The sequence below is a fragment of the Pongo abelii genome, chromosome 20 (genome assembly GCF_028885655.2).
Source record: "Pongo abelii isolate AG06213 chromosome 20, NHGRI_mPonAbe1-v2.0_pri, whole genome shotgun sequence".
Lineage (NCBI taxonomy): Eukaryota > Metazoa > Chordata > Mammalia > Primates > Hominidae > Pongo > Pongo abelii.
The window spans coordinates 55,058,213-55,069,387 of record NC_072005.2 but is presented as its reverse complement, the minus strand read 5'-3'; the positions used below and the strand labels follow the sequence as shown (position 1 = coordinate 55,069,387).

Below are 11,175 nucleotides of genomic sequence, written 5' to 3'. Positions count from 1 at the left end.
CTCTTCCCAGCTACCTCAGGGACCTGTAAATAGAATGCTGTCAGTTTCTGACACACATACAGACGCTGCTCGCTACAAATCAAAAGGCTTTATTCCTTATATAAACCCACACTTAGAGAAAATAAATAGTTAATTATAGGCAAACCAGTTGGTCTTAGCCACGCCTCCCACTGAGGTCCAGGGGAGCAGCTGCAGCACCAGGAGAGGAACGGGAGGGTGTGGCCACAGCTTGGCTCAAGGGCGTGGTCTGGACTGGGGACCAAGGGACAGAGGAGGAAGGCAAGGGCTGGGTGAGGGCAGGGATGGGGGCTAAAGGTGGGTTCCTGAGGCGTGCCCAGGCTCTGGCCCGGGCAGCAGGGGTGAGGCAGGGGCTCAGCTCCTCCTGGGCCCGGGCGATGCGGCGTGCGAAGCGGCTGCGATCCCGAGCAAGCTGCTCCCAGGGGCCCTGGCGGGCGGCCTGGGCCGGCCCTGCCCAGACAGCCAGGAAATGGACAGTGACCTTCTCGGAGAAGTGCACCTGTGGGCAGACATGGGGACACAGGCAGGAGATGCACACAGCCATGGGAATCCGGATGGGGAGGGCGGGGAAGAGAGAGAGAGAAGCAAACAAAAATTAGTTATTACACAAAAATGCTTTCTATCTGGCTAGTCACTTGCCTGTCACTGTCATGGTATTCTCCATCTGACTCACTGAAGGCAGAGGTGGTTTCCTGGGGCTGCTGTGAGCCACAGTTGCTCCCTCCTCCCCCAGGGGCCTGGCCTCTTACAAGGGATTGCGTGACAGCATACACAGCCTTCTCCATGGAGATGACATGCAACCCTCTGCAACACACAGGAACCCAGGATTCTCGGCCTCCAGCCCCCTTCCTCTCTAAGACTCAAGAATCTGGGCTCTTGGCCAGACGTGGTAGCTCACGCCTGTAATCCCAGCACTTTGGGAGGCTGAGATGGGTGGATCACGTGATGTCAGGAGTTCGAGACCAGCCTGGCCAACATGGCGAAACCCCCATCTCTACTAAAAATACAAAAAAAAAATTAGGGGGGCGTGGTGTCATGCGCCTGTAATCCCAGATACTCCAGAGGCTGAGGCACGAGAATCGCCTGAACTCGGCGGCAGAGGTTGGCAGAGAGCCAAGATCGCGCCGCTGCACTCCAGCCTGGGTGACAGCGCAAGACTCCGACTCAATTAATAAAAAAAAATAGAATCTGGGCTCTCAGCACCTACCTTTCTGGCCTTTAGGGGAGTCTCAGGGTCCGGATCATGAGCAGGGGTTTCTGGGTGCCTGAGCCGCCTTTGCAGTCGGAGGGGCAGCCTAGGAGGAGCCCAGGGAGGCGGTGGCTTCTCTCCAGGTACATAGATGGCCACTCGGAAGGGGCAGGGCTCAGCTTCTCCCCAGTCCTCAGCAGCTTCCTCTTCCTCTGTCTCCTTTCCAGGTCGATATACCCAGCCCCTGAAGTGGGCACTCTGGTCCAGGTGGGAGGGACGTGGGTCTGACTCAGCTTCTTCCACGGCTGCTTCTGAATCATCTTCCTTATCCTCACTATCCGCATCCTCATCTTCCTCCTCCTCCGTGTCCTCTCCTGGCCAATATACCCAGGCCTTCAAGAAAGCACTTGCAGGGGGTGTGGAAGCAGAAGTCTCAGCTTCTCTTTCATCCTCAGCTGATCCTGTATCACTGTCCTCATCTTCCTCCTCCTCTGTGTCCTCTCCTGGCTGATAGACCCAGGCCTTCAAGAAAGCACTTGCAGGGGGTGTGGAAGTGGAAATCTCAGCTTCTCTTTCATCCTCAGCTGATCCTGTATCACCTTCCTCAGCTTCCTCCTCCTCCGTGTCCTCTCCTGGCTGATAGACCCAGGCCTTCAAGAAAGCACTTGCAGGGGGTGTGGAAGCAGAAGTCTCAGCTTCTCTTTCATCCTCAGCTGATCCTGTATCACTGTCCTCATCTTCCTCCTCCTCTGTGTCCTCTCCTGGCTGATAGACCCAGGCCTTCAAGAAAGCACTTGCAGGGGGTGTGGAAGTGGAAATCTCAGCTTCTCTTTCATCCTCAGCTGATCCTGTATCATCTTCCTCAGCTTCCTCCTCCTCCGTGTCCTCTCCTGGTCGATACACCCAGGACTTCCAGAAGACACCTGTAGCAGGAGTGGAAGAGGAAGCCTCAGCTTCTCCCTCTTCCTCATCTGACCCAGAGTCACTGTCCTTATCTTCTTCCTCATCTTCCTCTTCCTCCGTGTCCTCTCCTGGCCAATACACCCAGGCCTTCAGGAAGGCACTTGGCGGGGGGATGCAGGGAGGATACTCAGCTTCTCCCTCCTTCTCAGCTGCCCCCAAAGCCTTGACCTCACCCTCCTCTTCATCACTGGGTTGGCACCACCAGGACTTGAGCTGGGGCCTCTGGGCTGGGGCTGAGGAGTGCGGCCCTGGGGCAGCTTCTCCTTTCCCAGCTTCTTCGTGTGCCTTTTCCTCCTTCTCCTCGGACGCCTCTCCTGAACGATACTCCCAGGCCTTGGGGTTGGAGCCTGAAGATGGGGGGGACACGGAGGTCTTCCTGGCTCCTTTACTTCTTTCTGTTCTTCTTTTGTCCTCCGTGGCTTGATTCTCTTCCTCCCCTGGGCAAGACGCCCAAGCGCTGGGCTTGGATCCTGGAGACAAGGCAGAAGGAGAGGCTCTGCGAGCTTCTTTCTTTACAGCTTCTTCATCGTCCTCCTCCTCCACTGCTGGACAACACTCCCGGTGTGATGGTGGATAAGAGAACTTGTTAACTCCCTCCTCTTCAGCAACTCCCTCTTCCTCGGCTTTCTCCTCCCCTGGGTTCTTATCAGAACCTTGCAGTCTCCTTATCAGAAGGCTGGGAGACAGGGGAGCACGCTGGCCATCTGCAAATTGACTTCCCTGCCCTCTAGGGACACTGGTTGTTTCTCGCTCACTATACATGTCATCATCATCATCCAAAAGTCCCCAGGCTTCAGGAAGGGAACTGCTGGTTTTCAGCCCCAGTGTTTCTCTGTCCTCTCCAGGGCCTCCACTGTCTTCAGCTTCCTCTTCAGGGCGTCTGCCCCAAGGGGTATGGGGGATTGCCAGAGGAGTCCTAGCTTCTCCCTCCAGGCCAGCTTCTACCAGAGCTGCTCCTTTTACTGCTTCCACCAGCCAGGGCTCTGGAGGTCCCAGGCCCCTCAGGCGGCTCCAGGCCCGGCTGAGGAGGCCCATCACTGGGGACAAGAGGAAGAAAGGGTGGGCATCCCTCCATGGGGTAGCCTGATGGGGTGCTTGGCCTGGGGCCATGTGTCTGGGCTGGAAAAGGGGGAGAAAAAAAGTTTAGGGGCCATTTAGAGGATGGCATCCGGGCATGACTATGAGTCATAGCAACGGAAATAGTAACACAACTATTGTAAATAGCAACGCGAGAGTCCCAAATTCCTTTCTGATCTCAGCCACGCCCACCTCTGTCCCTTGGCTCTGTTCTTATCTCTCAATAGCCAGAAGTCTGAGCCCCTAGTTCTGCCTTAGATCCAAGGGTCCAAGCCCCCAGCCCTCTCTTTCTTCAGACGCAGAAGTCCCAGTCCCAAGAACCAAGAATAAAATCCTTTTACTTGCTTCCCTTGGGGACAAAGTCATAGTCCCTAGCTCTCTCATTCTGCTGAAGATTGACAAATCAAACCCTCACACCCTCCTCCCTGGCAGACTGAAACATTCTGACCCGACCCCCCACTTGGCAGATGATTCCTTCACGGGGGACCCAAGAATCTGGCTTCCAGATCCCTCCTCCCTCAGGCTCAGGACTCCAGGCTCCCAACCCCTTCTCCTTTCTAAATCCGGGCCCCCAGCCCCGTGGGGACCCAGGCGTTCCGACCCCTTACTCACCGGCGGGGGGCTGCGCGTCACCCCGGGGGCAGGAGCACCGGCTCGGTCTGCCAGAAGCGATCACAGATCCGGACGGTTAGGGAGGCAAGCGCGTTCATCTCACCCTCGGGCGTCAGGCTCCGGGTAACTCAGAGTATCTCCGGCTGCCTCAAGTGCAGTGGCGACAAGCGGGCGCGGGGTCGTGCGGCGTCTTGCATAGGATCAACAACTGGGATGGGAACCGATAAGAGCAGCGCACACAATGGCCACTAGGCTTTTATAGCCTACTGCGCCCGGCGTGCTGACGTCACGAAAGAGGCGGGGTTTCGAGACCTCAACCCGAAGGGTGGGAAGTGGAAGTAAGACAGGACTTCTCGCGGAGATTCCAGCCTTTGCAACGTCACGGCGGAGTTTCCGAGCGTGACCACGCCCCGCCAACAAGCGAACTGTCAATCAAACGCGTCGCCCTGCTTCAGCAGCGAGCCAGGTCTCTCTTAGCTCAGGGCCCATGCCTTCCCACCCCAATTTATTTATTTATTTAGTTAGTTATTTTGAGGCGGAGTTTTGCTCTTGTTGCTCAGGCTGGAATGCAAAGGGGCAATCTCGGCTCACCGCAACCTCCGCCTCCGGGGTTCAAGCGATTCTCCTGCCTCAGCATCCCGAGTATCTGGGATTACAGGCATGTGCCACCACGCCCGGCTAATTTTGTATTTTTTTAGTAGAGACGTAGTTTCTCCATGTTGGTCAGGCTGGTCTGGAACTCCCGACGTCAGAGGATCCGCCCGCCTTGGCCTCCCAAAGTGCTGGGATTACAGGCGTAAGTCACCGCGCCCGGCCTATTTATTTATTTATTATTTATTTTTCTGAGACGGGATTTCACCATGTTTGCTAGGCTGGTCTCGAACTCCTGACCTCAGATGTTCTGCCTGCCTTGGCCTCCCAAAGTGCTGGGATTACAGGCGTGAGCCACCACTCCAGGTCTATTTATTTATTTGTTGTTATTATTTTTTATTATTTTATTTTTTTTTGAGACGGAGTCTCGCTCTGTCACCGAGGCTGGAGTGCAATGGCGCGATCTCGGTTCACTGCAACCTCCATCTTCCGGGTTCAAGCGATTCTCCCTCCTCAGCCTCCAAGTAGCTGGGATTACAGGCACGCACTACCACACTCAGCTAATTTTTTGTATTTTTAGTAGAGACAGGGTTTCGCCATGTTGCCCAGGCTGGTCTTGAACTCCTGAGCTCAGGCAATCTGCCTGCCTCGGTTTCCCAAAGTGTTAGGATTATAGGCGTGAGCCACTGCACCCAGCCTATTTATTTTTTGAGACGGCGTCTAACTCTGTCGCCCAGGCTGGAGTTCAGTGGCGCCATCTCGGCTCACTGCAACCTCCACCTCCTGGGTTCCAGCAATTCTCCCGCCTGAGCCTCTGGAGTAGCTGTGATTACAGGCATGCGCCACAATGCCTGGGTAATTTTTGTATTTTTAGTAGAGACAGTGTTTCGCCATGTTGACCAGGCAGGTCTGTTTTTTTTTTTTTTTGAGACGGAGTCTCGCTCTGTCGCCCAGGCTGGAGTGCAGTGGCACGATCTCGGCTCACTGCAAGCTCCTCCTCCTGGTTCTCGCCATTCTCCTGCCTCTCCTGCCTCAGCCTCCCGAGTAGCTGGGACTACAGGCGCCCGCCACCACGCCTGGCTAATTTTTTTGTATTTTTAGTAGAGACGGGGTTTCACCGTGTTAGCCAGGATGGTCTCGATCTCCTGACCTCGTGATCTGCCCGCCTCGGCCTCCCAAAGTGCTGGGATTACAGGCATGAGCCACCGCGCCCGGCCGACCAGGCTGGTCTTGAACTCCTGACCTCAGGTGATCTGCCGGCCTTGGCTTCCCAAAGTGCTGGAATTACAGGTGTGATCCACCGTGCCTGGCCTCTTATCCCAATTTAGCCCACAGGCCCCAGCCTACAGTCTCCCATTTTCTTTTTTTTTTTTCTTTTCTTTCTTTTTTCTTTTTCTTTTTTTTTTTTGAGACGGTGTCTCACTCTGTCACCCAGGCTGGAGTGCAATGGCGCGATCTTGGCTCACTGCAACCTCCGCCTCCCGGGTTCAAGCAATTCTCCTGCCTCAGCCTCCTGAGTAGTTGGGACTACAGGAGCTCACCACCACACCCAGCTAGAGTCTCCTATTTTCACATGTGGTTGGTTTCCTCCCCGAGTGCGAGGGTGTCATTGTTCCCATTTCATAGATGGGGAAACAGGGTTGGAAATGAAGCCACTTGACCAGGATAGTCACAGCAGGGTCCAGATTCCTTGCAAATGAGAATGAGGATGTAAGCGCTATGAGATCAGGCACTTTGCTGGGCTCAATGCTTTTAAAAAAAAAGTAATTAGGCTGAGCGCGGTGGCTCACACCTGTAATCCCAGCACTTTGGGAGGCCGAGGCAGGTGGATCACGAGGTCAGGAGATCAAGACCATCCTGGCTAACACGGTGAAACCCCGTCTCTACTAAAAATGCAAAATAAATTAGCTGGGTGTGGTGGCAGGCGCCTGTAGTCCCAGCTACTCGGGAGGCTGAGGCAGGAGAATGGTATGAACCTGGGAGGCAGAGCTTGCAGTGAGCTGAGATCGTGCCACTGTACTCCAGCCTGGGCGACAGAGCGAGACTCTGTCTCAAAAAAAAAAATTAATTAATTTAGGCCGGGTGCAGTGGCATGCACCTGTAGTTCCAGCTACTCAGGAGGCTGAGTCAGGAGAATCGCTTGAACCCGGGAGGCGGAGGTTGCAGTGAGCCAAGATCACGCCACTGCACTCCAGCTTGGCGACAGAGCGAAACTCCGTGTCAAAACAAAAAAAAATTCATTTTTAAAATAAAGACAGGGTCTCGCTATGATGCCCAGGCTGGTCTTGAACTCCTGGTCTCAAGCGATCCTCCTGCCTTGGCCTCCCAAAGTGCTGGGATTACAGGCGTGAGCCATTGCACCCAGCCAGGGCTCACTGCTTTCTTCTCAGTGGCTGCAACAGACAGTGCCTGCACACAGTAGGTGCTCAACAGATGCATGGTGAATGGCAGTTAAACCAAAAGTTCAGATTCCTTCCCGGTTACAGGCACAAGGCTCCACTCCTGGGTTTCATCTGCTTCAGACTTAGGCAATAGCTCTGCCTCCACAAACCGCAATTCTGCCTGGGTGGCACTCTTCGTGCGAGTGGGGGCGCTTCTGCTACAAGTTCCAGGCCCTGGGTGACAGTTCCAGCCCCCAGCTCTCCTCCCCACCTACGGATGCATAATCTTGTTCCTCAAAATATACCAAGGAATCATGTCTCTCTCCTGAGGGAGTTGTCCTCAGTCTAGAAGAGAATTCTCACCTGGATCTGAGGTGGAGGTTTGGAACTCTCCATTTCACCCGGCCCTACTGGGACCATCCCCTTTTTCTCCTTGGGGGACCTGGACAAACCATCCCTGGCCCCTTCCAAGCACAGCCATGTTTCCAGACCTCCAGCTCATTCATGACTCAGAAGTCCTGACTCCTAGCTCAGACCTTCTCGGGCACCCAGGAATCTGGATCCCTAACCCATTCCCTCCAGGGCTTTGGAAGTCTGAGTCCACACCCCTTGCAAGACACAAGCCTCCTCCGTTTAGGACACCAGTGGCCCAGGCCCCCAACCACAGCAGCAAACCCACGGCGGCCCTGGAGTGCAGGCCTCAAGTCCAACTCTCCAAACACTGAGAAGTCCCAACCTTGGTCCTTAGGGGACCCGGGAATTGGGGGGCCCAAGCCCCTCCCCTCAGCTGTGGGGGCAGCTGAGCCAGGGGTCAGGCTGTAGTGGGGAGGACAGAAGGGGCGGGGATAGCCGGGATTGGGAGGGGAGAACAGCAGCGTGGGCGGCTGGCAGAGGCAGGGAAAGACCAGCAGAGAGGAAAGAGAAACTGGGAGAGGGAGGAAGGGAGAAAGTGAGAAGGGAAATCGGAAAGAGAAAAGGGAGGAAACGGCAGACGTGGAGAGCCAGAGAGAGAAAGAGGAAGAGACTGAGTGTGAAGGAGAAAGGACACAGGGGATGACTGACAGACAGAGAGAGAGAGAGAATGAGATAGAGACTTAAGGAAGGGACGCTGTGAGTCTGACAATAAAAGATTTGGACAGAAACAGAAAGATTGGAGAGAGAGAGAGGGAGAAAATGAGTGAGAGAGAGACTGGAAGAGAAAGAGATCAGAGAGAGACACAGAAAGTGAGACTGGGGAGAGAGATAGTGTAAAAGGAAGAGAGAGAGAGAGAGAGAGAGACCGTAAGAGACGGGAGACAAAGAGACAAAAAGTGTGAGTGAGCAGGTGAGGAGAGAGATTGAGAACTATGAGAGACAGCAGCTAAGAGACAAAGGAGGCGGGAGACTGCCTGGGTGCCGCAGCACCCACACCGTCCTCTTGCCCCCTGTCATTGGGACCCCAGAGCTGGGTAAGTTCCCTGGCTGGGCTGGGAGGGGCTCTCTGGGTTCACATTCCTGGTGCCGCAGGGCTTGGCTTGGGGAGTTGGCAGGGGTGGTTTGGGGGTGCGTGTGGGAGGGCAGGAGACAGGTGGCCTGGGGCAGCCGGAAGGAGGCAGGGAATGGGGGGTCCCTAAGCACAGAGAGGGTCAAATTCCTGGCCTGAGTGCAGAGGGCAGGAATAAAGGAGCCCCTATTCTCTGGCCCGGGCTGCAGACAGCTGCCCCCTCCCGCAGCTGCCAGGGCCGCCTACCTCTCTTGGCACCACTCTTGGTATGTGGTCACGGGCCATGGCCTCCCCCAGCCCCCCAGTTCTGAAACAACAGGCTCTTTCTCTGCAGCCTCCTCCGACCTCCAAGCCCCTGACCCCATCTCTGTCTCGCACCCGTCACTGCAGAGACACAGCCCCTTTCTTTCTCTCCCCCAGCCCTTGATGGAGGGGAGCCGACCTCGCAGCAGCCTGAGCCTGGCCAGCAGCGCCTCCACCATCTCCTCACTCAGCAGCCTGAGCCCCAAGGTTTGAGCTTCCTGGCGGGGATGGGGAGGAAGGTGGGGCTCTGGGCCGCCCATCCCTCTGTTTCCCCAAGGACTCTGGTTGTTAAGGACAAAGATCCTTAGCAACGGGGTCTGCCAGACATAGTAAGATCCCAAATTGCCTGCCAGCCGCAGCTAGGAATTCAGAGGCACTCCCAGCTCTGTCCCCACCCTTTGTATTTTCCTAATTCTAAACCAGAGTAACAACCTCCTTTGATCCTGGTTGCTAAGATAAAGCCGCTCCCCAGCCATGAGGCCCCTCGAGTTCTGAGAAGTAGTGGCTGCTCTTGATTAGTGCCAGAACTTGCTGTCCTATCTCTCACCATCCAATCTACCCACTAATGAAATCCTATAAGGAGAGACCCTTCTCTGACAATAAGACCCAAGGGGCCTCCAGATACTTGCATCCCAAATCGGCATCCCAGCCAAAAGCTTAGGGAGACACTCATTTCTTTTTCCTCCTGCCATTCCACACATACTGTTTCTCAAGTTCAGAGCCCAGAGATCTGATCTCAGCCTTGGTCAGTAGCACCGCTTCCAAGGAAGGGCATATTGTCGGGACCTGGCTAAGGATGCCTGAGATATCTGTGGGCATCGGGAGATGAGGCTCCATTCGGGCAGGATGGAGGGATTTGAGGCTTCCTTTCCTTGGACTTGGTTGCTAAGGGGTGTGACCGCAGGGCACCAGGGCATCCTTTGATTCACCGGAGACTCAGCGTGAGAGTTCCCCCTGATTATGGGGACCTCCCAGCCCATAGTCCCAGTTCAGATCCCAAAGGACCTACTACAGCTCTGGCTCTGGTGGCCAAGGGCATCTGCTTCTTGGCAGTGGACCCTTGATCCCCAAATTGCTTCCCTACAGCCTCTTCCTTGCCTCTGAACACCTCCCTCCGCCCATCAAAAAAAGAGTCTCGGCCCGGCGCAGTGGCTCACGCCTGTAATCCCAGCACTTTAAGAGGCTGAGGTGGGTGGATCACCTGAGGTCAGGAGTTCCAGACCAGCCTGACTGACATGGCGAAACCCTGTCTCTGCTAAAAATACAAAAATTAGCCAGGTGTGGTGGCACGTGCCTGCAATCTCAGCTACTTGGGAGGCTGAGGCAGGAGAATCCTTTGAACCCGAGAGGCGGAGGTTGCAGTGAGCCAAGATGGCGCCACTGCACTCCAGCCTGGGGGACAGAGCAAGACTCTGTCTCAAAAAAAAAAAGAAAAGAGTCTCTCCTAGCCTGGGCAACAAAGTGAGACCCCCCCCCCTACAAAAATTCAAAAAATTAGCTGGGCATGGTGGGACGTGCCTGTGGTCCCAGCTACATGGGAGGCTGAGGCTGGAGGATCACCTGAGTCCAGGAGGTAAAGGCTGCAGTGTTTAGGCCACTGCACTCCAAAGAGCCTGTCAAAAAAAAAAAAAAAAAAAAGAGTCTCTTAACTCTGCAATAAGAACACCTCCCGATTCTGATCTCCAACCTCAGCCCCCACCTTGACCCTTTTCTTTCTTTCTTTTTTTTTTTGAGACGGAGTCTCGCTCTGTCTCCTGGGCTGGAGTGCAGTGGCGCAATCTTGGCTCACTGCAAGCTCTGCCTCCCGGGTTCACGCCATTCTCCTGCCTCAGCCTCCCGAGTAGCTGGGACTACAGGCGCCCGCCACCACGCCCGGCTAATTTTTTGTATTTTTAGTAGAGACGGGGTTTCACCGTGTTAGCCAGGATGGTCTCGATCTCCTGACCTTGTGATCTGCCCGTCTCAGCCTCCGAAAGTGCTGGGATTACAGGCATGAGCCACCGCGCCCGGCTGGTCCTTGACCCATTTCTCAGGGCAGCCAAGTGACAGCCTACGGTTGCCTGTGTCCACCCTCACCCCCTCCCAGGACCATCCTAGGCTCTCCCTGTTCACTTCTGTCCCCTTCTCTCCTCAGAAGCCCACCCGGGCAGTAAACAAGGTCCACGCCTTTGGGAAGAGAGGCAATGCACTCAGGAGGGATCCCAACCTTCCCGTGCACATCCGAGGCTGGCTTCATAAGCAGGTGGGGTCAGTAGGAGAAGGAAAAGGACACTGAAGTCTGTGCCCTGGCTGTCCTCTGTCTCTCTCCTTGCAAGTCCCCAAATAGGCTTTCTTTTTCTTGCTATCACTGCCCCTCCCCTTATTCTGTCATTGTTTGTTTGTTTGTTTGTTTATTTATAAGACAGAGTCTCTTTCTGTCGCCCAGGCTGGAGGGCAGTGGTATGATCTCGGCTCAATGCAACCTCTGGCCTCCAGTTCAAGCGATTCTCGTGCCTCAGCCTCCCGAGTAACTGGGCTTACAGGCATGCGCCATCATGCCTAGCTAATATTTGTATTTT

The 11,175-nt window shown here is 55.1% G+C and overlaps 2 protein-coding genes across 18 annotated transcripts in view; one reads left to right on the top strand and one right to left on the bottom strand.

Moving 5' to 3' along the window:
* Positions 1-73: 73 nt before the first annotated feature.
* On the bottom strand, positions 74-4,107 carry PPP1R15A (protein phosphatase 1 regulatory subunit 15A). The gene is made up of 3 exons (XM_009232857.4): positions 3,860-4,107; positions 1,226-3,289; positions 74-517 (listed from the first exon to the last, which is right to left on the bottom strand). Exons 2-3 carry the CDS (start codon positions 3,278-3,280, stop codon positions 155-157), a joined length of 2,418 nt encoding a protein of 805 aa, XP_009231132.4. The 5' UTR covers positions 3,281-3,289; positions 3,860-4,107; the 3' UTR covers positions 74-154.
* Positions 4,108-7,137: 3,030 nt separating this feature from the next.
* PLEKHA4 (pleckstrin homology domain containing A4) overlaps positions 7,138-11,175 on the top strand; it is a 30,642-nt gene continuing 26,604 nt past the window's right edge. For 12 of the 17 annotated variants that reach the window (XM_063720182.1, XM_063720181.1, XM_063720183.1 and 9 more), the window contains exons 1-3: positions 7,138-8,279; positions 8,735-8,824; positions 10,752-10,859. In XM_063720182.1, the coding sequence (XP_063576252.1) occupies positions 8,741-8,824; positions 10,752-10,859 (192 nt within the window). In that variant the 5' untranslated portion in view covers positions 7,138-8,279; positions 8,735-8,740. Of the gene's footprint in view, positions 8,280-8,734; positions 8,825-10,749; positions 10,860-11,175 lie in introns of those variants that run through there. The other 5 variants (XM_063720184.1, XM_063720180.1, XM_054540885.2 and 2 more) reach the window with 3 other exon arrangements.

Coding starts and splice junctions, on each gene's coding strand:
- PPP1R15A (XM_009232857.4), bottom strand. CDS start 3,280: ATGGCCCCAGGCCAAGCACCCCATCAGGCTACCCCATGGAGGGATGCC. Junction 518..1,225: donor CTCCCCTAAAGGCCAGAAAG/GTAGGTGCTGAG, acceptor GTCTGCCCACAG/GTGCACTTCTCCGAGAAGGT.